General features: G+C 41.1%; 1 protein-coding gene across 3 annotated transcripts in view; it reads right to left on the bottom strand.

Moving 5' to 3' along the window:
* The window catches only part of Bckdhb (branched chain keto acid dehydrogenase E1 subunit beta), a 205,975-nt gene that overhangs the window by 121,726 nt on the left and 56,703 nt on the right, over nt 1-27,546 (bottom strand). For all 3 annotated transcript variants that reach the window (XM_076918036.1, XM_076918034.1, XM_034524993.2), the window contains 5 exons: nt 22,671-22,804; nt 22,287-22,442; nt 19,594-19,702; nt 10,075-10,172; nt 7,520-7,630 (listed from right to left, as the gene is read on the bottom strand). In XM_076918036.1, the coding sequence (XP_076774151.1) occupies nt 7,520-7,630; nt 10,075-10,172; nt 19,594-19,702; nt 22,287-22,442; nt 22,671-22,804 (608 nt within the window). The remainder of the gene's footprint in view (nt 1-7,519; nt 7,631-10,074; nt 10,173-19,593; nt 19,703-22,286; nt 22,443-22,670; nt 22,805-27,546) is intronic.

The following is a 27,546-nucleotide window of genomic DNA, read 5'->3' as shown; positions in this document are numbered from 1 at the left end:
ACTACACCACCAGCTATCACCTGTCTGGTCTTTATGCAGTGTCCCCTGTCTAGAAATGAGGGCAAGAACATTATTAAATTAGGGACAACTGATGTAAGTCATGCTCCATGCCACAAATGAACTATTTCACATTGCATGACTCCTGTGATCACCCAACTCCAAAACACACATGGCTACAGGTGCCCCTGACCTGAAGCCACAGAACAACTACTCCCATGAGTAGACAACCAGAGTTGTCCATATAACTGATGTTTGACGAATGGAAAGAGTGAGGGGGGGTGCTCAAGAAGAAAAGGTGGCAGGATGGAAAAAATATATATTCTTTTGTGATTTTGTTCATTTTTTTTTAAATCATAAGAAAAATAAAACATTGTGTCTTAGACAAGGTTTCTATTACTTCGACAAAACACCATGACCCAAAACCAAGTTGAGGAGGAAAGGGTTTACTCGGCTTTACACTTCCAGATCACAGTTCATCACTGGAGGAAGTCAGGACAGGAACTCAAGCAGGACTGGAACCTGGAGGCAGGAGCTGATGCAGAGGCCATGGAGGGGTGCTACTTCCTGGCTTGCTTCTGCTGGCTTGATCAGCCTGCCTTCTTACAGAACCCAAGACCACCAGCCCAGGGATGGCACCACTCACAATGGGCTGGGCCCTCCCCTACCGATCACTAATTGAGAAAATGCCTTACAGCTGGATCTCATGGAGGCATTTTCTCAACTGAGGCTCTATTATGACTCTAGCTTGTGTCAAGTTGACACACAAAACCAGCCAGTACACATTGCTTTGGAGTGTGGGTAGGGGAAGTAATGGAAACTGTGACACGATCTTGTACTAGAAAGTTCTCCAAAGAGAAAAGCACTGATTCAACACTCAGGAGTGCTTATGAAGAATGGAAGCCAATCAGCTCAGGCATGGGAAGGCAAACCTATGAAGGAACCAACTACTAGGATGTGCTCCAGCTAAAAGTCCCGTGACACTGGCACACCTGCGATGCAGACTAGACAATGAGAGGAGAAAAGGCAGGCAAAGCACAGCCTGATAGAATGAGATCTGAACGGTAAAACACGGGCTTCTGATTAATGAGGAAATACCACAGACCAGCCTTCTTTGACCAATGCACGTGTCTCAGGTACAAAGTATGAGCACTGGGTTCTCGAGCATATCCAGGCAAAAATGCACAGTAAAGTCAGCATGAAAATTAGAATTAAGAAGCAAAAACTAAAACCTAAGCACAGAAAGGTTTTTAAAAACCCATCAGGCCCAGTCTGTGCTGCCCAAATATGCTTGGATGTGTGGCCTTCAACTGGAGCGCAGTCAACTTAACAGGAGCCAGACTGTTAGAAAACTCTCTCTCTCTCTCTCTCTCTCTCTCTCTCTCTCTCTCTCTCTCTCTCTCTCTCTCTCTCTCTCTCTCTCTCTCTCTCTCTCACGAGCCCCTAACAACTGCCAACAGCTGGGAGGGACTTCTTCATGTTCAACTCCTCTCTCCATTTTGGATTTGTACTGGCTTGGTCTTGAACAGGTCTTGTGCGTGCTGTCTCAACCCTTCAAACCCCATATATACAACTGCTATGCTATGTCCAGAAACTGTTTCCTTGTAGGGAACCCTTTGGCTCTTACTCTATTTCTATCTCATTTCTACAATGATCCCTGAGCCTTGGGGGGTGAGGGATGGGGAAACAGAGAGTACACATATATCTTCCATATATCTACTGAGCATCCAGTAGTCTCCTTATGAACTAGGCAAGAGTTGACTGTAGAGTCAAAGGGAGAAGCTGACCAGGAACACATGGAGAGAGAAAGGAGAAAGGGACGGGGAGAGGCCTAGGTCTTTTGAACTAGGCCAGGTGTTACTCACTGTCCTTGAATTCCATGGAGAGGTTCTTCATGGGCGACATCAGGGGGCGTGGGGGGCACTCTTGGAGCCGGCTTTGTCTGGATCCCATGTGTCTGCCATGGCTCAGGGAGGCAGAAGCTGGGCTGTGAGAAGCTACGGGGCTCGGCCCAGGTGGGGGAAGTCTCAGCCTCAAGTCCTACAGGGGCAGAGCTTCTGAGAGGGGGGTCTCCGGGCTGAAACACCAGTGGTCTCTGTCCTTGGACTCCCAGACACCGCTGGGAGCCACAGAAGAATTGAGATGCGAGGGCATACGGGCTGGACTAGCCCGCAGCAAGAGAGAGAGAGAGAGAGAGAGAGAGAGAGAGAGAGAGAGAGAGAGAGAGAACGAGAACTCTGGCAGCACCCTGTGGGGTAGGAGACTCTTGGTTATGGCTCTCGCTTGGCTGGGTCGCTGGCTTGGCTCAGCGAGCTTGTTTGGGTTGGTGGCCTTCATGACAGGAATATAGAGAAGTCTTCTAGCAGGAGATTAAGCAGTGGCTTGGTAGTCAAAGGCCTTCTCCATGGTTCCCCACAGTGGGGGCTCCAAAGACAAGAGGTAGTCCATGGTCTTAAGATATTTATTGTCATGGTGGAAAGTGGATAAGCTGTACCCCTGTGCCTCCAGGGCAGGCCTTTGGTTAAATACCTTTTGCAAGGAGGAGGGTTTGGAAAGAAATGCTTAATTGGCTACACCCTCTGGTCTTTAGGTATCTCATTAATATAGCGCTCTCTCGAGGTCCTGAGGCCTGTAGTCATGCCCTCTACCTATGCTAGGTGACACAAACCTCTCTTTGGGAGGGGCTGTAGGGGAATTGCCCTATGTAACTGAAATGAAGGTCAATGAAATGAGGGTCAATGAAGGTTTTCAGTCGCATGTCAGGAGCCTGGAATCTGGGAGTGTGGCAAAATGTATGCTGTCCCTCGCAGGGTCTCCAGCCATCTCTAGCCAGTGCTCCACCAGAAACCAAGCTATCCTTTCATGGTCTCACACCCTGTATTAACTGTTATCTACTGTAAGTAGAAACTTCTCTATGAGGGTTGAGAAATGCATTAATCTATTTGTACAATAATAAGTCACTAAGCGTCACCTTAGTACTATGTCTACTTAGCTGACAAATAGTAGGTTCTCGTAGCTCTTACAGACTACTTCTTAGGCAAGTCACAAGAATATAATCTGCAGATATACTGCCATAAAAGGGTGGGGTAAAGTACTCTTAAAAGAAAATTATATTGTGATTTAGCAGATCTGAAACTAGAAACTAGATGGACCCAGTGGACATCAGTAAAACACTTGACTTAGTTACAAGTACTTTTAACAGTATCTTAGATCCTTGTATAGCTGGTCAAAACCTAGCTAAACCACAGCTACCCTTATATGCAATTCTGTCTTTCCCACTTGTATTTTTAGTGTGGATATTATTTCAGCTTGGAGATAAGAGGTTCAGTTCTGATACCATGGAGGGAGTGGCCCATGTTCTGATATGTAGTCATGTAAATTATTTTTAGAATTTTATTTAACTGTATTTATGCCATCTACATTCAAAAAGGATTTGTAGCCCTTTAGGGCAAAACACAAATATAATAACATACCAAATTAGTATCACGAGATTAACGAGACAGCCAGAGGAAAAAAGGAGGAATATTGGTATTTCTATCAATTTGGTTTTTCCTTCCTTTATTAAATGTACTAGTTGCACCTGTGTGTGATTCTAGATTATAGAGCCACTGTCCTGAAAGCTCCAATCACCTCAGGAAGATGAAAGACCAGAGTTTTCTGCAGAATGAGGCCTCTGGCTCCTTGGCCTCATTATCTTGGGTCTGTGTTGGGCTACTTCATCGTGCTGACTCTCGGCTTGATGGCCCCAGTTTGACAGTGGAAGCCAGCTTGACACTCCTGGATGACTTTGGGTCTCTTTGTGACTCTCTTCATTGCTGATCTTGGGTATAATTCTTGTTTTCCTTTCCTGATACCAAAAGGTATCAGATATGTTTTGACACTTAGCCTTTCCCCCTGGGAAGTTAGAGATGATTTATTTATTTTTATTTTGTGAGTGTTATGCATGTATGTAAGTGTGTCACATGTGTGCCTGGTATCCACAAAGGCCAGAAGAGGGAGTCCAATCCCCTGTAATTGGAGTTAAATGCAGTTTTTGAGCGACTATGTGGGTGCTGGAAACCAAACTTGGGTCCTCTGCAAGATCAGCAAGGTTCTTACCCTCTGAGGCAATCACGCGGGATCCTAGAAATGACTTGAAAAATGATGGCCCTATAACCATAGTATAAGCATACTAAAAACAAAGGCTTTGTTTTTTGTTTTGTTTTCATTAATTCAAGTTAAGCTTTTCTTCATCTTTATAAATTTTATAGATACCAAAATGTAGTCATATTTTTAGTAGCCATGTTTTGTCACAGGACAAAATTGGATTCCTTGATTTTATTTACTATAACTTAACACACCTACATCTTTGGGAATTCTCAATCAGAAAATGTCATTAGAAATACAAATGATAAATGCAATGCATACCTCAGCAGCTTGCATAGGAAAGTGATTCTGGAAGAGTTGAGAATTTCTAATTTTTTTCCTTAGCCCTGCACACTATTTATAAGGTGAGTGTGTATGTGAGTGAATGTGTGTGTGTGTGTGTGTGTGTGTGTGTGTACATGGATATATGTATGTGTAGGAGTGTATGTCCTCGGGGGTACACAGCAGAGTTCTGAATATTGCCCAGGGAATCACGGCACTAGAGTGTATCAAATAAACTCTTAAAATTAAGGAAAAGTTTTAATTTATGACAAGAACTCTACTGTCTACTTTTGAGATTATAAGTGAACTATAACATGTTTGTGACAATAACCAGGGATGTGTGTTATAATCTCTAGTGTTGTGAGTGAAATAATAATAAAAGACTGCAGCTCTAGCAAGCCAGTAAAAACTGTAAATTACAAATAGCTGGTCAACCCAAAAGAATGAATGAAGTATGTACAAAAACAGCTGGGGTCTGTATAAAACAGACAGTAGATGGCAGATGTAAACTCATAAGAAGCAATTAAATAAATATAAACATATTAAATAATCCTAACAGTTTTATGAATAAATTCTGTATAAAATTTCTATAAAAACAGAAATTGTTTAAAATTAATAAATAAGGAATTAGAAAACCTTCATTGTCATTATCTGTATTAGGAATTAAATGCATTTCCACTAACCATATGTAAAGAAAACCCTAGACCCACATGGCTTTACTGTGAGTTCTTTATAAGAGAAGTGTAGCCAGAAAAAAAAATCATAAGAAATCATACTATTAACAACCTAAAAATAATAAAATAAACTGTAATACAGATAAGTCTATGTATAAATATACATGTAGTTTAAATGAAATTTCTCATCTGTGCTGACAATACTCTTTCCAAGATCCAAAAACCCTCCAGAAAACAGGAGAAGCCCTCTTTTGGGTCATTAGCCGGGTTGTCCAAGAGACTCCTAAAGCATTACAGAGCATTCCTACTGCCTTTAGTGGCCCCCACAGGGGTGGAAGATAAGTCTCTATTGCTGAAGACACCATAAACTTCAGGTCCAGAGGGCCTTGAGCTAGAATAATGCCTCCTCCCTGAAGACTAGCTTTCATGGTACCAGGAGGCACCACTCAATCTTCCAATGGAGGGAAGCAACAAATAGTCCACACAGTTATGATGCCTATGAACCACAACGACAGGTTTAGAACAATAACCCTAAGGATGCATATACAGGCTCACACATCTTGGCAATAACTAACAGCAACTCTAATTGGAAATAAGGCCCACTCACCAGGAAGACAATCATGCATGGTACTAGAAACCTAGCCAACTACCCAGGACTAGTGAAGTCATGGATCTTGGAGGAGAATCTACAAGCACTACTTTACTAAACCAGCATAATCCCTAACTATATGATAAATATCTACTCTTACACATAGAGATAAATGGAGTCCTTACCCATCACGAGGAAAGTTTCTCTTTACGATAGCTGGAGAACATAACAGAAAACCACAACCAATCAAAATGCAGAGTTGCAGAGCAGAGTCCCAATGAATACAGCTACAAAACAACTCCCACACCTAAGATTCAGGGAACATTGTAAAAGTGTGTACAGAAAAACTGTAAAAGCCAGAAGAACAGGGAGCTTATTGTGAGACTGTGTCTCTCAGTAATGTCAGAAGCTACACCTATAAAATCTTACCAATACAACAGACCAAATGAACAAATATGAGCCGTACAAGGACAACAGACATCCTAATGAGGATTAGTGGGGAGGGCAAGAGGCCTCAACCCAAGACAAAGAAGTAATGGCAACTAAGGACTGCCAAGAACAGTAGCAATAATCTTTCCCAGGGAAGAGCATACCAATTGAAACATATACATACATACATACATACATATCCATAAAAAATGGATGTACATATATGTACACACACATGCACACACACACACAAAGTCCATTATACAGACTGAGGAAGTTGTATTTAAATAATTAGGACTTATATGGATATGCATATATGTATGTATGCAATAATAATTAATGAAAAAAAAAGAGGCCATAAATTTGAAAGACAGGAGGGTTATAAAGGAGGATTTGGAAGGAGGAATGACAGAGTGGAAATGATGTCATTATATTATAATAGTAAAAAAAAATGTAAATAGCAATTACAAAGGGAGGACACAGGATGGGCGGATACAGAAAGGGAATGAATCTAGGAAGAGCTGGAGGTGAGTAGGATCAAGAGACATTACATGAAATTCTCGAAAGAACTAATAATATTTGTAAAATTTAAAAATAGGAACCATAAAACGCTCTAAATCTTAAGATTTATTTACTATAGCAATAAATACAGAAAAAAGAGAGAAAGAAATACCTGTAATAATGATCTAGACTTTACTAGATGAGATCATCACAAAACAGAAGATCTGACTTCCCCTTGGGCACTGATGTAAGAACTGACACTCTATAAACTACGCAGAAGTCAATGCATAAGATACCAGTTATAAACTCAGCTCTATTCTTCAAAGACAACTATGTGCATTTACTTAGTTATTACTTACTAGGGCTTCAGCGATCTAATCTAAGTATCAGGACAGAAACTATAATTCAGAGTAGCCAGAATCCCACAACATAACATTCAGTCTGTGGTCCACAGGATCAATCTGATGTAACTAGAGTAATTTCCTAAATAATAATGTGGTTGATTATAGAACAAAAAAAAAAAAAGGCTTTCAAAAAGGGAGCCAAACCATTTACCTCACTAAATCAAACCAAGCTAGCTGAACCAAACCAGTAAGAGGCTAGCTGCATGGGTGACTTCAGTGGTCCTGACACTCTGTTTACACCACTGTTTCCCACAGAAATCAATGTGAGTTGCCTACAAGGAGAACACTGGGATATTTTAAACAGAAAAAAACCATGGAAGGGAAAGACAGTCTAAAGGGAGCTGGTTGTCTGAACATCAAGCTACAACACCTATACCACTCATATCACAGATTTAAAACTTTAAATGAGTAGAAAATGCTCATGCAAGTCACAATTTCAAAACAGTTCCTTTCAAATACACAAAAAAGTTGATAAAAGGCCTTAGAGAAACAGTGATGCATCGGTTACAGACTTATACCTTGCAAACTGTGTCCACATCCCAAGGCACAATTGTCCGCAGATCGATGACTTCACAAGACACTCCAAGCTTTTCTTGGGCCATGGAAGCCACCTCCCGGATGACATGAACCTGAAAATGAGGAGAAACACAGAAAGAATGACTATAACAGTTTGAAGCTGCAAGACTAGCTGAATGGCAGCATCATTCGTAATGCTACTCTCTGCAGTTGGAGAAATGATGTGCAGGAAAAATGCATAAATGTCGATCACCAAGTCACAAAAACAATCAAGGACAAATGTCTAGAAATCAGTTAGAAAAAAAAATGCCAGGAGGAAAGGAAAAATATTCATTCCAAAAACTCAGAAGGCAAACAGGGGCAGAGGTAAAAACAGGATGACTGTAAAGCATAGAGAGAGAGCTCACATACTACCAACATTTAAAGAAAAGGGCGGGGGTAGCAGAACAAGAATTCTAAACATGAAACAGCTAAAGAAACTGAAAAGGGAAAAAAAAGTCAGTAATTCCAAACGCTAAAGACCAAAAGGTTTCATAGACAAAGTAGCAAGTACCCACACCCAAATAAGAGAAAAATGCTGGGTTTAGTAACTAGGAGAGGCACTGAAGAGATGGCGCAGTGATTAAGAGAACTTGCTGTTCGTGAGGATGACCCAGATTCAATCCTTAGCATCATACATGATGGCTGAAAGCCAGCTCAGAAAGAGAGAGACAGAGAGATAGACAGAGAAAGACAGACAGACGGACAGACGGACAGGAAGTGGAGAACTATTACACAAGCCCTGCTATTACAGCTGAGGCAAATCCAATGAAACTCCAATGGAGGAGTTAGAGAGGAGACTGAAGAAGCTGAAAGGGTTTGTGGCCCCATGAGGAGAGCAACAATACCAACCAATCAGAGCTCCCCAAGGTCTAAACCACCAGCCTGGGAGCACATAGGGAGGGACCCATGACTCCATCAGCATATGTAGGGGAGGATGGCCTTGTCAGGCATAGGTAGGAGAGGAGATCCTTGGTCCCATGAAGGCTGAATACTGAATGTGTGTGGGGGGGGGGGGGGGATGATTCAAGGGTGGGTAGGTGGGAGTTGGGGAGTAGGTGGGGGCACATCCTCATAGAAGCAGGAGGAGAGGAGATGGGATAGGGGGTTCCTGGGTGGTGGGGGGAATGGGGGAATGGGATAAAATCTGAGATGTAAATATAATATCTGATAAAAAAAATTTTCAAAAAAAGATACCTAATTCTGTCACATGACCATAGAAGAAATGGTCCACGTGGCCAGCAAAGCACTCGTGACAGAGCGCAAAAGATCGGATGAGGAAGATCTCAGTGCAACATGAAACACAGATATGCAACATGAGCTACAAAGGTGTCTTAATGGACACAGCTGTGCATATCCACTTACCATCTCAGTGTGACGGAAGAGGGACTTCCAGTCACAAAATGGGTAAATGGCACGAAATGAGAGTGCAGCATAGTGACTAAGCTAATAGAATTGTGTTGCTTGTAAGCTGGGCACAGTGGCAGAGCCTGTAATCCCAGCACTTGGGAGGTATAGGCAGGAGGAACAGAAGTTCAACTCCATCATCAACTGCTTAGCAAGCTCAGGGCCTGACCTGAGCATCATTAAGGCTCTGTTTAAAGGCAGTCATGGCTAAACAGATGCAGAGGATAGGTGAGTCCTCAGCCTTAAATAAGACATCCCACCTGAGGCTCACGGACAATGTAGCAGAGGGGTCAGCAAGAGCTGGGAGATGGGAGAAGAGCTGTACAAGCACCATCTTCTTGGCAAGACACTCGCACTGAAACCTAGGACTTAGAACAGCTATGGATGGCTGTACTTGCTCTTCACCTGTGGGCCTATCAATGGCCAGTCACGAATGGAGGAAGAGTTTAGGGACGCCACATCACACTGTGGAAATACTTCCTATGGTGGATTTATAGGAAGAAGGAATCACTGCCTTCAGACTAGGCTCCAGTGGGGAGTTCCAATCCACTACTCACACAGATATGCCTGTGGTTAAACTAACTGGGTTGCAAAATTCATAAATCTAGGAGCAAGACTGAGGAGCATAAAGAAGGGGCTGTGATAAAGATGAAAGAGAGAAGAGAGTTAGGAGATGAAAGTAATCAGAGCACAGTGTGTGTGTGTGTGTGTGTGTGTGTGTGTGTGTGTAAGTGTCAAAGCAGAATATTCATCAAAAATAAAAGTAAATAAAACTCTGCTTTAAAAAGAAGTTGAATCACTTAAAAATTGCTCAGAGTACATCATGCGTCTCCTCGGTCTGCACAGACATGTGCACATGTGCACTGTGGTAGTAAACTACTGATTAACTTGATTGGGTCATCATTTACCAGTGTATACATATGTGACATCATCACACTACCCACCTCAAATCATTCTTATCTGTCAGTTAAGCCTTAAGAAAGTTCGAGGTGAAGATGGCTATCATTAGCACAAAGGGACCATCCATCGGAGACATAAAGGACACACCAGAATGACAAACAAAGAGTTTCCCAGTGCAGTGTGGACTCAGCAGGTGGTTAGCATTACAGACCTGAGTGCCCCAGGCAACCAGAGTCACATCGCTGCCCTCCTGGATGACTTCAGCCTGAGACAAAGGGATCTTGTAGGGTTCTACTGGGACCTGTTCCACTAAATACATAATGAGAGAGAAAAACAAATTAATGAATGTTCCCGAAGTGACACTTGTGTCGTAGAGAATATAAGAAATCTCACTGTGACAGGGCCTCATTGTTGAAAGCTTCATGTAAAGATATAAATTTTATTATATAGCTCCATGACATCACAGCCCAGATAAATAATATGCAGCATTTGAAATATATCATCTATCCTGAAACATGAAAAACCACAATAAATCTTAATGGTGCACGTTTTCATCCAACTTAACTCATCAGAATTGGCAAAGCGTAAGAACTGTGTTCAATAGCAAGATGATGACCATGGGAACAGACTGCGGTGGATGGGATTCTCTTCACCTCACAGATTTTAAACTGTTATGGTTAAAGTGTTCAAAATTTGGGCCCAGTGAAATGGTTCAGCATATGAAAGTTCTTGCAGCACAAGCTGAGTGACCTGAGTTCAATTCTAAGAGCCCACATTAAAGAAGGAAGAAGAAAAGCCACTGGACAACGTTGTCCTCCCACTTCCACAAACATACTGTGTCATGTCCCAACAAAATCATTTAGAAGTTAATATTAAAGGAAGCTTAAAAATTATTAACAAATTTGCCAAAACCCTAGTTCACTGTTCAAGTAAGTTCTTAAATTCTCAGACCAGTTTTCTTTCAAGCAGAAAATGTGTAAACATTTGAAACACAGGAAACACATAGTAGGATTAAGCTTATTGTGTTTCATTTTTGTACTTTGTATAGATGAAAAGTATTACCCATAGGCGACCAACAGATGGAAAAATGGACACACACAGAGACATATTTGACCAGAGTACTAAATTCTACTAGGCTGTTAACCATCTGAAAGTCAGGACCAAACTGAGGACACCTGACCAAAGATAACACCCTGGTCTTCTGCCGTCACTTCATGCTCTAGCTGCAAGCTCACAAGGCCAGCAGAAAGAACAGGAAATCAGCACAGATTCTATTCTGCTTGTAAGCCCGCGAGGGACATACAAGAACCCTGTCTTCCTGTCTTGTAAATCAATTGTCAGCTGGTGAATAGCAAATCCCTGGAATCAGGACTCTGAGGCTGGCACACTAGCATGGTGGCTTGGTATCTTGGCACATCGTCTTTGAAAGACTGCCAGCAATGACTGCCTTGTTGTCTTAAATAAATTACCCAGAACAATAAGACCTCATTATTTTAGCAATTAAGGAAAAGCATGGCAAACACTGCTTTATTCTCTCTCTCTCTCTTTTTTTTTTTTTAACATCATACAGAAAATGTGATTCAGGGAAAGGCATATTAAGACCAAATTGGGGGCCATAAACCCTCTATAGGGGGCAAGTGAAGTCCTGGGTAAACATCAAGAACCAATGTCTCAGCACATGGGAGAGCCGAGCCTCCCACAGGTAAGGTTCAGAGAGATGGCAAAGCCTTCCACTAATCCAAGTGTGAATGCTGACAGTATGTACAGAAAATGCCCACTTTCTATTTTCTAGCCTCTGCCCCCATGTTTACAGCCTGAATATACTCCCATGTGTAGACTAATACTATGAAAATTAGCTAGATTGTACTCCTTATTCAGTTGTACATAAAACCCTGCCTCCCTGTCAACTGTGTATATTAAACAGGCTGAGCTTCAGGGTGCTGCAGTTTCCCCATTCAAAGCCCAAACCACCAGATCCCAGTCTTCTTGTACACGGTGTCCATGCGTAAGCCCATTCTCTCACCATCTCAGTCAGGTCAGTCCCTGGAGCCATGCCGAATGTGGCAGATCTCTTCAGAGTTCTTCTCAGCTTTGCATGACTTTAATCTTAAGGACTTGGAAGTAAGAGTACAACTTGAATGTGCTCAATTGTAAATGAGCCAAATCAGATGAGCCAGTGAGAATCCACAGGTGCTCTTTAGTTATATTAGTTTAAATGATAACATATTCCAGAAGGTTATTTCAAATTTGCAAATTTGTATTCCTATGTGCTATGTGCTTTCTGAAAAAGAGCAAGCAACAGGAGTTGGAACCCTGGCCTCCGGAGCTACAGAGCATCACATATGCTCAGAGCATGCACACCAACTGAATCCATCCCCCTCTCTTCATGCTGATTGCGTTCACATCCTAATGAGTGGTGCACAGAGAAATCCTCAGCACCAGATCCACAGCGATGGCAGGCAGTACGACTGAGAGAGCAAGGACACAATTATTGGGCAGGATGGGTTTTATAAACCTCTCACCTCGACATTCAGTTGCACATGAGAACACATCTGCATGCCTAGCACAGGCTCACTTACAGACTCACGGCATGAATACGTTCATTTTATTTCCAAATAGCTCATTTCATTTCCCATACTTTTGCCTCGATTTTCTTTTAATAAGCCATCTTAAACATATTTTCGCAAGAAAATGCATAGATAATATATGCATATAGTCAGTTAACAATGACTAAGCTTCCAATATATATAAGCCTCAAGTAAGACACTGAACAAAAAAAAAAAAAAAAACAAAAAAAAAAAACAAAAAACCTGAAGAAGTCATTCATACTATTGAGAAATGAAACAGTCTGTGGGAATTATAAAGATAAAAGATATAATTAGCCAAAAATAAAAATACAAACATGATATCGACAACATATCACCAGCCACTCTGGAAATCTAGGAGGAGGCAACAGTTTGCTTATGGAAATCAAAGAGATCTCACCAAGTATGGCACAAGTTGGGGGAGTCTTGGAGACAGAAGTGGTTAGCATGAGAGACAATAAATAAGGATGCTGGTCTAGAGAGCTAACCCCAGGACAGCCAGGACTACACCAAGAAAACCTACCTAACCAAAATAAAGAAATAAATAAATAAAAATAAAAGATCTGAGAGGAAACAAAAAGCATGAAAGTGTGCAACCAAGTATACACAGCATCTAAGAAAACAGACATGATACTTCAGATGAGGCAAATATTGAAACCTGTCAGTCAGCATTCCCCATCCCTCTAAATAACTTGCCAACATCTTCTGATTTCCTATATTAATTACTTGTACTTGTGTGCAAGAAAATTAGCCACTGATCTTCATGCCGCAAATTCCCCTGTGAATACGCAATGACCATTACAGATATACAAAGATCACTGGTCCTTCCCCACACACTGAACTTCAAGGATGACAGGTTCCCCACAAATGTGAGACATGGGTAAGGCTTTATCATACCTGATGCCCTGACAAGACATAGATGTTCCCTGTATTAAAAGTACTGTGCACTTCTGGAATGTTGGCCTATGGTGGCTGATGATCAAATATACGTAATGTCTGCACTGCATCCTGAAAACAGCCTGCCTCACCTGTCAGTCCCACAGGAGAGAGGGGGGACAAAGCTCTCCAAACACAAGCCAGCCTCCAGCATTCTCTCTGCATCTAACTTGGTAGTCTCTGACAAGTCATTATATTAGGTTTGTGTCCCAGGATCCCACCTGTGATTATGGAAATATCACAGGAACATGAGAACACATTATCTTAATCACAACAGACATCTTTTTGTGTTCTGAGGAAAAAGACTACATTACAATCTACAAAACGTCACTGACCCCCATCGTTAAGGCTGCATAGGACATTCCCATTCTAGAGAGTCACTCCTACCCACAGGGCCACTTGCTGTATATATCCCATAGAGGCACTGTGAATTAATGTTCCCTTTTGGAAACGTTAGTGCAAATAAAGCTAAGGAAGCTATAGTGAACGATGCAACTGTAGGTGGAGCGGCACTCAATACTATACCTGTGATCTCTCTGTATCCTGGACAAACTCATCTGAAAAGACGGGAAGATACAAAGCTCACATCTATGCATGCCAGACAATAATTCCCTTGAGACCTGACTATTAAATAAAAGCCATCCGAACAAAACTACACGTAAAGAATCCACAAGTATCCTGCATGCGATCAGAAGGCTTCTTATGCACATACTTTTATGTATAATCGTTTTAGGGTTGTACGTGTCTTTATGCATGCCATTATTTCCAAAGGTCATATAGTCTTACTATTGAAATGTCACTAAAGAATTTATTGTTTCTAATTCTAAATGGCAATGTTACTCTGGAAAAGTCTACAGCTTTTTCAACTTAAATGCTCCAGATATCACTTTTGTGCATGTGTGTGTTCATGTGTGTAGTATGGAAACGTGCATATGTGAACATGTATGTGGAAGCCAGAACACAACCCTTAGGTATCATCTTCCAAAACATAATAGACCCTTTGAGTCAGGGTCTCAAATTGGTCTGAAACTCACCAAGTACACTTGACTGGGCAGTGGGCCCAGGATTCCTCCTGTCTCTGCCTCCCCAGGGTTAGAATAACAAGCACACACCATCATGCACAGCGTTTTCACATCAGTTCTAGTGATCAAACTCAGTTCCTCCTGGTTGTAACAAAATTATCTGAGTCTCAGACACACGCACGCACGCACGCACGCACGCACACACGCATGCACCCGCAAGGGGTGGGGGGAGAAGACAGAGCTCCTAATCACTTAATTGAATAATCACATCCTACATCTCCAGCTTTTCTACATGAGACAAACTAGAAAGCTCTCAAGATGGCTGGCAAGCCTGCACGGCAAAGGCAGTGGTGAGATAACACAGCGTCCATCTGCTCTCTGCACGACTTGCGATTAGCCTCATTACATACTTGCAGTCTTGTTTGACATGACCAAGGAAAGCTTTCATGGGACTGATACTTCATGACACAGAGTGTAGTGAACTTTAACCACAACTACAGCCTCTTTCATTTTCTCAGTTACTCGGAGTAGTTTTTTCCATGCAATCAGCAGTATGTTACATCTCTAGGTTGGCAACAATGCTACCAAATCGACTGTACTGACAACTGCTCTTTCCTCTTTAAAACACTGGAATTTCTTTGGCTTTTCCAAATGAGACACACACACACACAGACACAGACACACACACACACACACACACACACACACACGAAGATTCAAAGCTACCATCCACAAATGAGAGAACACACATGAAAATCCAAAGCTACCATCCATAGATGAGAGAAAACACATGAGGTTTATAGTTCTGCATCTGGCTTACCTCACATGGAATGGTTGTTCATATCCATATACTTCCAAATTTCATTTTTCTTAATGGTTGAATAATACCCCATGTATAAATGTACCACACAGAGATCAGTGAGTGGTCACTGGGCGCGGGGCTTTCAAGGCAAGGAAGAACATACCAATATAACAAGTAAGGGTGAATAATGGAACAGGAAGAGTTAAATGGGATGGGATTTGGAAAAGAAAACCAAAGAAAAAGGGATAGATGACTGACCCTAAAGATGTTCTGAAAAAGACATGAAAAACTATTGCAGATGCTTCCTAAAATATAAACATTTGCATCTATAAAAATAACCTAAATGTAGTTTCACTTTTCCAGGACAACCATCTCCCTAGTAGATACAAGCTAACAAATAAAAACCCAATGTCAGGAATGGGTTAACTCTATCAGAGTTGCTGGCCAGTTAGGTCCTATAGACTCTCATGATTTGCATGTTCTTGCCACTGTTCTTAGTTATCCTCCTGAGCTGATGGCAAGACCGTGTTGCTGAATATATCATATATTTGTACCATAAAACATGGAGAAATCAAGCAGGTACTGACATGGAAGCTTAATCCTTACGGGCTAGTTTTTACCTGGAAATTGCTATACACACTAGTGGAGGAAGAAAGTAAAACTCAGTCTTATCCAGACATACTGACCGGTGCAAGAGTGGCACAAACCACACAGGAGTAACCAACTGCTCTCTAGCAATCCACTGAATACCTCATGCATTTCTGGGCCTTTCCACATCACCACAACCATTTAGACCTCACTGTCAAGAGTAGTTTCTGGTGTTTCTGGAACTTTTATTTGGCATGTTGGTTAGTTTGTTTTGTTTTGTTTTGTTTTGTTTTGTTTTGTTTTGTTTAAGGTCTTACTATGTATCCCTGTATCCCTGGCTGGCCTTGAACTCACAACAATCCTCCTTCCTTAGTTTCCCAAATGCTGGGATTGCAGGTATGCCCAACCACATCCAGCTTTCTCGAACTTTCTCAACTGTAGTTATGGATTAGGTAGGGACCAGTATCAGTTTTTATATTTGTACATGAACAGGCAATAGCAACTACTGGTCTCTGGGGAAAAAAAATGACAAGATGATCCTGACTTAAGCTCCATGTACTATCAAGGTGCAACCAAAAACTACATGGGGATTAGAGAAAGCAGTAAAGGACTGAATACCAATTTTGTGAGCTTCTAATTTACAGATCAATTTTTATTAATGTATCAATTCACTGATAATTAATAGACATATTTTTGAAAAAGCTATTTGTAGAACATTTATAGCTTGATCTTTAGTACTTGAGTATACAGATTATACATTTCTTGATTTTTGTACAGACACATATTTAATACAGACATTTCCTTCCACATACTTAAATGTATATAAATAGATGTTTTCTTCAATACTGTTTAAAACAGACAGAACTTAGAAGCAATTCAATGTTTATAAGCAGGGTAAAGATGTGGGTATGGTACACATTTTATGAAGTAAAAATCAGCTTCACCTATGTCAAGTGACAGAAATATATCCAAGTATGTGGCAAGATGGGGGCATGGATCAAGAGACCCCGCCCTTAACTGAAGAACTATTTGTGGTTGATGGCTTCTAGTAAAGAAGATTCAGGTTTTCCTTAACAATGTGGTCCCGGGTATGTCCACCATATTACAGTACACAGCCCCACACCCAGGAATATAGAAGCATTACCAACTGGACCTGATGAGTATTTAAGCGGGGGTCACAAAGTTGGTAGGAGTGGGCGTGAATGTAATCAAAACACATTATATGAAATTCCCAAAGAATTAACAGAAATATATTTTAAGGAACACTTCCTTACAGAAAACTTGTAGCTTGCTCTTTATTACTTGAGTATACAGACGTATTTGTAGATTTTTGTTCATCTATAGAAAAATGTTTCACAAAGCAAGTTACAGGAAAGTGCTTACCTTTTTAATGTTTTATGTATCAGCAAATATCGTCCACCTAGTCACCTATGCAGATAAATATAAATCCACAGAAGTTGGGCTAAGGGGGAGTGGGAAATAAAGGGGATGGAAGGGGAACTCTTGCTATGCTTATTTTGTATATAAACTATAGATGGCTACAGAACTGTAACAGGAGAACTTGGTACAAGGTGCAGTGGCTCATGATCCTCAACTTTACACAGAGGAAAGAGAGCATCACTCTATCACATGGCGTAAGCTTGGTCACTAAGAAGGTAACTAACAGAAAATAAGAACACATGCTTCCGAAGTGATACACAGATACACAGATTCAGATGATATAGTATAGACACTACACGTACAGATTGAAAGTATATATTCTGACTATAGACCAAACACACACTCATATAATATATATCGAGGATAACAGGACACGTGTGTTCAAATTCAATCTAGAAAGCAAATCAGAAAATTCTTCTGGGCCCAGTGCCATGAACAACACAGCTTATCAATCACAGAAAACATGTCAACAAATTCAAAGGCAACTCTGCACTTTAAGTTCACTGAAAACCTTTGATTCTTCTCTGTTCTCAACATTTTATCAAGGCACTCTGCAGTGATGAAGTTATGTTAACTGTGGATCCACTTGTTTTAGATACAACAAAAGCTCTCCTCCATGGCTAAGATAGAAACAGATCTCTGTGAACAATGCAAAAGAGAACAGAGACATACAAAGTAAACCAGGAAACACATGCTTCCGAAATGATACACAGATACACGGACTCAGATGATATAGTATAGACACTACACGTACTGATTGAAAGTATATATTCTGATTATAGACACAAACACACACTCATATAATATATATCGAGAGATAACAGGAATTATTTTAAATGACTGACATTTGGGGTTCCTAAGGAAATCAATGTTTAGATCCTTAAAGTATTTTATTTCAAAAACTATGGAGACAACAATACTTCAGATTTGGGGCAATCTCTCTCTGCTATCAGTACAAGTCGGTTTTAAAAACTAAATGGATAAAGTAAAATAGAAGCCCAGTGCATGAGCCTTCAGTAAAATATAGTGGGCTCATACAATGGATATGAACTTAAGATAATAATTATGCAACAGAACTGTATATGCCTTAGATAGATTTTTCAAGTACTTTTTTCTTCATGACCAAGATGCATTTCCCAATTAATTCATTAACAGTCAAGTGCTAGAAGTAGAGGTGCAATATATTAATAATATTTAAAGGTCAATAGCTTGCCGACGAGAGAAGTAACCTATTTTCCTTAGTAGAAACAATTTTTCTTACAATAACAACAAAAATACTCAGTAATAATGATGAACAACAACTATTCATACAACTGAAAGGCATGCTCATTCTCTGACTAATGCCCTAATATTGTACACAACTGTGCAGAATTATCACAACTGTAATAATAATGAACGATGACTATTCGCACAGTAGGCTATGACACAGCAATCCAGATAAACTAGACGTAGGCAACAACATGAATGAATCTCAGTGACACTAGGTTGGGCAAAAGAAGACAAACAGAATATATAGGAGACTCCATTTCCACAAAGCCCTGCTAATTTAAAATAAACATGAACAGCTAACCTAATTGCAATCAGAAAGCAACGAGGCTTCGAGCTGACAGGACAGATGGGCAGGAAGAAGAGGAAAGGGCTTGCAGGAGTGATGAAACTGTCCTGCATCTTGTTTTGTACAGTGGCTACGTGGATGTATGCGGCCATCAAACAGAACACAATAGCTGTGTGTTTTCTTGTACATAAATTACATCATAACAAAAACATGTGGCTTCAAATTTAACTGTTCAAAACTGATTTGCCAAAGTAATGTTCTTGAATTCAGGGTGTGGGGGGACACACTTTAGATAAAATAAATGATCTGATATTTAAATTTTCCATGACATCTGAGAAATAAGCAGTCACAGATGTGTGTTTATAGAACTGTGATTTTGAGCTACAGGAAGGGTAACCAGGCATCTTGGTCTACTACAGACAAACCTCCAGGGAAGCTCGATTCCACAGCATACCGTAAACAGTACCTGCTTCATTGCAGAGTCCCCTGACCTAGAGAACCTTGGGGTCACTTATGCAAAGCAGACTTTCAATGTCATGAAGCACAAGTACGTTTACTTTGTCCTCCAACCCACACTGACCAAACAGAACTCGGCATGATCTTCCATTCTTGTTAACATTTTATATCCCACAATCAAAATCTAAATAGATGGGTTTTCTCTACAGTTTACATCTGAGGACAAAATTAAGTATCATAGAACTCAAGCTATAAGGAAAGTGTTAGGGAGAAAAGTTTTTTTTTTTAAAAATTAACCATGTAAAAGACTGTAATGATACAAATACAAAATATAAGAAATCTTTACCTGCTGCCCGGTAAAGTATTTTAGGTTCAAAAAATATACATGGATTTTTATCTTCTATGCATGACAACAGAAGTCCCTTGGCCTGGAAAGGGCTTCTGGGTATAACCACCTGTAAAAACAAACATTTTAAATAAAATACATCCCATTAAGTCCACTCCTAGGGTTGATACTTAACTAGTCAAGTATAACTAACTCAACTAGAGAATGGGTATTTGTATTTACTATAAAATGCATGTCTTGCCCTCAGATAAGCATTTCTAAAATGACATGCGGCTACCACTCACCAACGTAAATCGCCACAATTCCTTTCGTTCTAATGGGCAAATGCTACGTGCATTTCATAAGTGAAAAGGCAACCCACTCAACTCTGTGGCCTACATAGTATAGCATCCTATTACACAGAGAAGAGAAAAACATGGCTACTCCACATCTCCAGTGCACAGGAAAGGGCTCCAAGACCTTTAGGAATGAGGAGGAGGACTGTCGACAGGAGGAAGTGCATGAGATGACCTGGCAATGCGCTCTGCGTGGTCATTTCATCAGACCTTCATCTGAGGTCACAGTGACCTCAGAAAGCAGCTACTATTCTTTTTCCCACTTAGAAACAGAGACTGGAGCATACAGAGAGGTAAAGACACTGCCCAAGGTCACACAGCTTGCTAGAACAGAGATTCTTACTCTCTCTGGATACAGTCTGGAGACCACACTGTTGACTATCAAATCACAATTCACAATTCTCTTGCATCTAAATTCTCATGATTATAAAATAAATAAGAACAAACTTTAGTTGAGAAGGATTATTAAAATAAGCCTGAACCTCCTAAGAAGATCAAAGAAGACTCCTTGAAGCAAACTACCTTTCAATTTCAAACCACTATTGTGGGTTTGGTTTGGTTTGGTTTGGTTTGGTTTGGTTTGGTTTGGTTTGGTTTGTGGATCTGGAAGTCAAGTCCTTAGCTTGCACATACTAGGCAAGTGTTCTACACTAAGCAACACCCCCAGCCCTTGATCTGGTTCAGAGAAAGCCATACTAGGTAGACCAGGCTGGCCTCCCACTTTTAATCTTACTGCCTTAAAGAAATTGTGTTATTTTTATTAAGAAGATTTTGTTTAAAAATAAAGCAGCATAAATCTCTATGCTAACCATATCACACAATGCCTTTATCTCTATACTGACCAGATCACACAATGCCTTTATCTCTATACTGACCATATCACACAATGCCTTTATCTCTATGCTAACTATATCACACAATGCCTTTATGCTTCTATTCTTTAGTCTTTATTTATTTATTTTGTTTTTGTTTTGTTGTTGTTGTTATTTTTTCAAACACGGTTTCTCTATGTAGCCTTGGCTGTCCTAGAACTTGGAACTCTCTCTATAGGTCAGGCTGGCCTCAAACTTACAAACATCTGCCTGCCTCTCCCTCCCAGCACTGGGGTTAAAAGTATGTATCACCACTGCCCTGCCATAAAATTTATTTATTTTTATTTTATGTGCATGAGTATTTTGCTTGTATATATGTCTATATACCACAAGTGTGCAGTGCCTACAGAGGCCAGAAGGTATCAGATCCCCTAGAACTTGAGTTACACAGATGGTTGTAAGTCACCCAGGGGTGCTGGGGATCAAACCCCAATCCTCTCCAAGAACAATCACTGCTCTTAGCTACTAAGCCATCTCTCCAGCCCTTGCTTTCTTCATATACTTATTTTTATTAGTCTTTTAGTATGTATGTGTGTGTGTATGTATGTGTGTGTATGTGTGTGTGTGTGTGTGTGTGTATGTGTGTATTTCAAGTTTAAAAATAGAAAATACAACAGAAGATTAAAAATTCTGTTGTTTAAAACCCTAAGATTTGGAATAAATGGTAAATATAATCAACATCCAGCTCAAACCAAAAACAAGTGTTGCCTCAAAGTAGCTCTTGTCCCAAACTGCCACTGCGGGCTGGTGTCAGAAAAGCATGCAGACTCCATTAAACAGAGACAAACCTTATTCTTATGATACAGCAGAAAAAAAAAAAAAAAACAATAAGAAAGAAAATATAAACATTTTTACAACTGATTTGTGTTGTCAAAAACAAACATGCCTCTCTGCAAAACATATGTGTGTTTCTGTAATTCCTGGAAAGCTGTTTGGTGACTATCAAGAGACAAAAATATTCGTGACATCAAAAAGACTTAAAAGCTATTACAAGCGCCAGTTACAAACAGGACTCTGAGAAAAGCGGGCTGAGCAGAGCTACTTTGTTCTAGAACAGAAGATTCACATCTAGGTCACAGCCTTCTCTCCATCTGCTCAAAAACTGAAAACTGAGCTGAGAGCAAACAAGACTGTGAGGTAAACATTGACTAACAGTAGGTTTTATTAAAAATACCTCAAAATCGGTTAAACAAGAAAAACCCATTCAAAAGAAGAAACTAGAACTTTGGGAGAATGTCACACTCTTTAGAACCTATGCAGTTCATCAATGCCAACATCATGCCAATGCTGCTTCAGGAGGAACATCTAGAAAACTGGGCATCGGCAAATTAATTTAAAAAGGAGCCCCTCTCTCTCAAATATAGTTAAGGTGGTATCAATCCCAAAGTCCCACTTGCCTTCCTTCAGTGCTGTTGGTTAATACTAACAACATGAGCGAAGGTGCAAACAACTAATAATGATCAAATAAAGAAAATAACAAGGATACCTTGATTCCTGGGCAATGGGCAAAAAAGGCTTCAGGACTCTGAGAATGGTAGAGAGCCCCATGGCCCACACAGCCCCACGGGGCGCGGATGGTAAGGCTCCCACAGTTGAAAAGATCTCCTGAGCGGTAGCGATACTTAGCGGCTTCATTGACAATCTGCAGAGAGAAGGAACATGCCACAGTGACTCTTTCCTGCCCAATGAATGCCCTAAAAGCATGATGCTGGATCTTCAAATGCATTCCCACCACAAAATGCGAACTGTAGAGCACAAATAGACAACAATTGCTGTAGGCAGGGCGGAGCTGAGTGGGAGGAGCCGGCCTTTGAATGCTGGAGACTGACCCTAAGAGTTACCCTTCCCAGCAAAGCATCAGGCAACCTACCTGATCAAAGGCAGGGAAAATATAGTCGGCAAACTGGATTTCTGCAATAGCCGTAGCACCAGTGACTGCGATGCCAATGCCAAATCCAACAATTCCTTGTTCACACAACGGGGTGTTAAACACTCTATCTTTTCCTTAAAAAAAAAAATGATTAAAGTTAATACGAACATAAATAGTAAACAAAAGAAATGCCGCAATTTAAAGCAATGTAATATGCATCAAAAACGAGTATGATGCAGAAAAATGGGACATAGAGCAAACAGTAAACAGCAAAACGACTGACTTCAGTACATATCTGTATGAAACATAAGAAACCTAAACAGACCAATCAAAGAAACACTGCCACACTGAGACTGTCTGAAAGGCAAATCCCAGGTATCTGAAGGGAAAAGTCCAAACAGAAAACTACACAGTGAAAATTCTAATCAGGGAAGTTGACATCACATGATCAACAGGAAGACATCAAGAGAAAGACACTGCCAAAGATAGTAAGGCAAAATTCGTTCTGTTAAAGGCTCAGATTTACAAAGACTTAAGAAGACAACTCCTTCCGGTTTGCACCTGTACTATGAGCAGAGCGTCCGCTCTGGATCTCAGCCCATTCAGCCCACACCCCAGTTGCAGCTCGACTCCCCAGGTATTCTGACACAACTAGGATCACAGGTAAGACCCCCCAGACCCCACCCCCAAATATCCGGCTTAACTAGGACCCCCGGGATCCTGGGACTTAGATACCCCTCCCCCAAGCAGAGACCCTCACTCCTGGAATAATGATGAAGAAGAAGAAAGAAGGAGGAGGAGGAGGAAGAAGAAGAAGAGGAGGAGGAAGAGGAGGAAGAGGAGGAAGAGGAGAAGGAAGAGAAGGAAGAGGAGGAAGAGGAGAAGGAAGAGAAGGAAGAGGAGGAGAAGGAGGAGAAAGAGGAGGAGAAGGAAGATGAGGAAGAGAAGGAAGAGGAAGAAGAAGAGAAGGAAGAGGAGGAGGAGGAAGAAGAGGAGAAAAGGAGGAGGAGGAGGAAGAAGAAGAGGAGGAGGAAGAAGAGAAGGAGGAGGAAGAAGAGAAGGAGGAGGAAGAGGAGGAAGAGGAAGAAGAGAAAGAGGAAGAGGAGGAAGAAGAAGAGGAGGAAGAGGAGGAAGAGGAGGAAGAGGAAGACGACGACATGCAACAATGAGCACCAAGCAGTGTGGAATAACTGCCACAACTAAATAGAACATAGGCAAGTACATAAGTCAGCATGATGAGATTCTGAGATACTATCTGGGCAATGACAAAAACAAACAAACAAACAAACAACAACAACAATTACCCTCCCCCTGAAAGAAAAGAGGCTTTAAAAATATTGGCATAACACAATAAATTATGTGATTAAACTGACATATTCAGGATGTCACCTACAGCACCTACACCAGGAACACCAATACAGAGCCAATCATATGCTGGGGTTCCACCTATCTCAGCAACTTTGTAAAGAGTAAAATCAAATGCAGCATGTCGCAAAACAGAAGACTTGACGGTGGGAAAGACACTTGGAAGAAGTGGGGGGTAGCAGGTAGGTGAGGGGAGAGTAAGCAGAATACACTGTGCACATATATAGAAAAGTGTCCACATTACAGACTCATTAAGAATTACTTATAAGAACCATACTGAGTATGTTCTCTGGCCATGGTGGGATTACACTAAGAATCAGTAACAATAAAGAAATCTGGATGTGGGGCTGTAGGGCTCAGCGGAGACCTTAGGCTCAAGTTTCAATATTCAAGAAAAAATAAAATAGGGAGGAGGGGAAGGTGGGGAGGGGAGGGGTGAGGAGGGGAGGGCAGGGAAGAAAGGAGGGACCAAGAAAACTAGCTATTTTGTTGTTGTTTATTGTAGAATATCCCAATATCCCATATAGGCTCAGGGGTTTAAACATAGTCACCGACTGCACTCCCACCCAGAGCTAGTTTGGGAAGAATGTAAAACCTTAAGGAGGTGGAGCTTTCTGAAAGAAAGGCTGTGAAGCCCATCCCCACCTCCTAGTTTCTCACTACTTGAGTTCCATGCAGTGTACCAGCCCCTTCCTCCACCGCCCACATCCCAGCTCCTAGTACCACGACTTCCTCACACATAGTACCACTGAGCTGTGAGCCAAAGCAAAGCCTTTCTGCCTTAAGCTGCTTCTATCAGGCTATTCTATCACAGCAAGAGAAAAGAAGAAAAAGAAAAGGAAGGAGGAAAGAAGGAAAAGGAGGCGGGGAGATACAGTAAAGTTTGTGTTAGATGGCTTACTAAATGCACCTCTCTAATACATAGCTCAAAAAAAATTTAAAAAATGGAAATTAGAAAAAACATGCTTGAGCCGGGCGGTAGTGGCACACACCTTTAATTCCAGCACTTGGGAAGCAGAGGCAGGTGGATTTCTGAGTTCGAGGCCAGCCTGGTCTACAGAGTGAGTTCCAGGATAGCCAGGGCTACACAGAGAAACCCTGTCTCGAAAAACCAAAAACAAAACAAAAAAAAAAAAAAGAAAAAAAGAAAGAAAGAAAGAAAGAAAGAAAGAAAGAAAGAAAAAGAAAAGAAAAAATGTTTGAATTGAATAACTAAACTTTATATCTCAACTTATTGAACTACCAGAGTTAACTGCAGCGTTGCTTCTTTCAAACTAACCCTCCTCAATCTATTTAAAATTCCAGGCTAAAAGTGATCAGTTTTTAGAGGCATTAGAAAGCTAAAAGTGCACATAAACGGAACACATGAGCCTTGAAAGAAGAAACACAGAGCAAATGATCACGGTTATGAGGCTGACACAAAAGGACTCTCCACTCTGCATCAGAAACCACTAGAATCCAGACAGACTATATAAACGGTGTCAAAGAGCAGGATCTGAGGCGGATGTGGCCATTAACTGAAAACTAAGAAAGAATGTTCCACTTTTGCACAAACTGGCATGCGCACACTGACACCTGTACAAAGAACTCATTAGAAAATAACCTCTAGAAGACAGAAGAGCTGAGCAGAAGCGTCTCCTGTACCCACTAAAGAGAACTCGGGAGTATGGAATCCTAGTCTCTTTACATTAGAGCAATGTCATCGAGTCCAAGGAACACTACTGAATGAAGAATAGGTCACCAAAGGAAGGAAAAGGGAAATCCAAAACTCTCTAGAAGTTAATGAAAGGGAAAGCACAACAGATCAAAACATATGGGAAACAATTAAATCATGAAATCAGTTCTAAGGATAGAAGCTACGACCTACAAATGTCTACCCCCTCCCCAAAAAATCAAATCAGAGAAATCTCAGATAACTAAATGATCTACCTGAGAAATCAAAAACAAGGCAAATCCAAAAATCAGTAGACAGGAAGACAGAAATTAATAAACAGAGTTCATTTGCCAGGCAGGGTCATAGAAACCTAAAGGATGCAGGAGGCGGAAGCAAGTGGATCTTTGTGAGCTCAAGGCCAATATGATGATCTCCACAGCATGTTGGGGACCACTCTATCAATGTTGGAACCCATACTGCCAAAAGCCTTGGGGGATAAGTTGTTAGAGCTCGCACTGCCCCAAGCTGCTCCAGTCCACGAGTCGGGGTTCAGCAAGAGAGAGAGTGAGGACAGACTCGAGGAATGGAGACCAGACAGAGTGTGATTCAATCCCGCTTATTCTTCAGTCTCTCTTCCTAGTCCAAGTCCCAAGTCTTGAGTTCCTAGTCCCTAGTGCCTCCAAGTTCCAAGTTCTAGTCTCGAGTCTCATCCAAGTACAAGTGTCTAATTCCTAGTTCCTGTCTCGAGTCTCAAGTGCCTACTCCAAGTGCCTAATATTTAATAATCTCTTCTGTCTGCCTCTTGCCTTTTATATGTCTCACTTCTAAGTCACGCCCTTAAGTCACGCCCTTAGGTCTTATCTCTAAATCACACCTAAATCTCACACACCCAAGAGACGATCCTGGGTATCTAAAACAAAATGTTATCAGAGTGTTCTCAGCTGCCTAGACTGCTGTAATCAAGTCTCTTGTCAGGGTATATGGCTCAAGATGGCTGCACGGATGATAGCCGCCTTCTGTCGGCTCCCCACAACAGCAAGCCTCAGGCCTGCTAGAGCTATAAATTGAGACCTTTTCTAAAAAAAAAAAAAAAAAAAAAAAAAACAGAAAAAAATTGTATCCCCTAAATTGGAAAATCTAAAGAAAATAAATGAATCTCTAAAAGCATATGACCTACCAAAATAATCCAAGATGGCATCATTTAAATATATCTAATATGTCTATGACAGCAGCGGGGCTGAAACGAATGTGAGACCCTTAGTCCAATCCCCAAAACCCACATTTTAATAAAATCCAAACACAGACCTCCATCCCATTGAGACTTGGCCTCTTGGTGTAGACCCAGGGCCCCCTAGGCCTTCACTGCCACCCCTTTTCAGCCATTTCTTCTAGCCTACCTCCATTTCTTTATGACTCCTTCTGATCTACAGAATAGCTCTCTACCAGAAACCCTGCAGCTGCCACACTAACAAGGGACTCAGGTATGCTACATGTGCCCTCCTTCCCATCTCCCCAGAATATCTCCATCCCACTGAGACTTAGCCTCTTGCTGCAGAAATAAGTCCCTAGCTTTTGACTGCCATCTTTTCCGTCATCTCTTCCAGGCCATCTCCAGTCCTTTGTGACTCCTCATCAATCTACAGAACAAGGTGTCTACTACTGACCCATAGCTGCACACTGAGCTGTTAGACTCAGGGGAGCCCCAGCCACCACACTTAACTAGGATACAGTCATTCTTTCTATCCCACCCAACACCAACTCATGGAAGTGTTCTCTACCAAGAACCCACAGCTGACACACTTGGCTAGGAACCAGACTGGGGCGATAACAACCAAAGAATTGAATACCCACCCAACA

This window comes from Arvicanthis niloticus, chromosome 21 (genome assembly GCF_011762505.2).
Source record: "Arvicanthis niloticus isolate mArvNil1 chromosome 21, mArvNil1.pat.X, whole genome shotgun sequence".
NCBI classification, from domain to species: domain Eukaryota; kingdom Metazoa; phylum Chordata; class Mammalia; order Rodentia; family Muridae; genus Arvicanthis; species Arvicanthis niloticus.
This window is presented reverse-complemented; position numbering and strand designations above follow the sequence as displayed.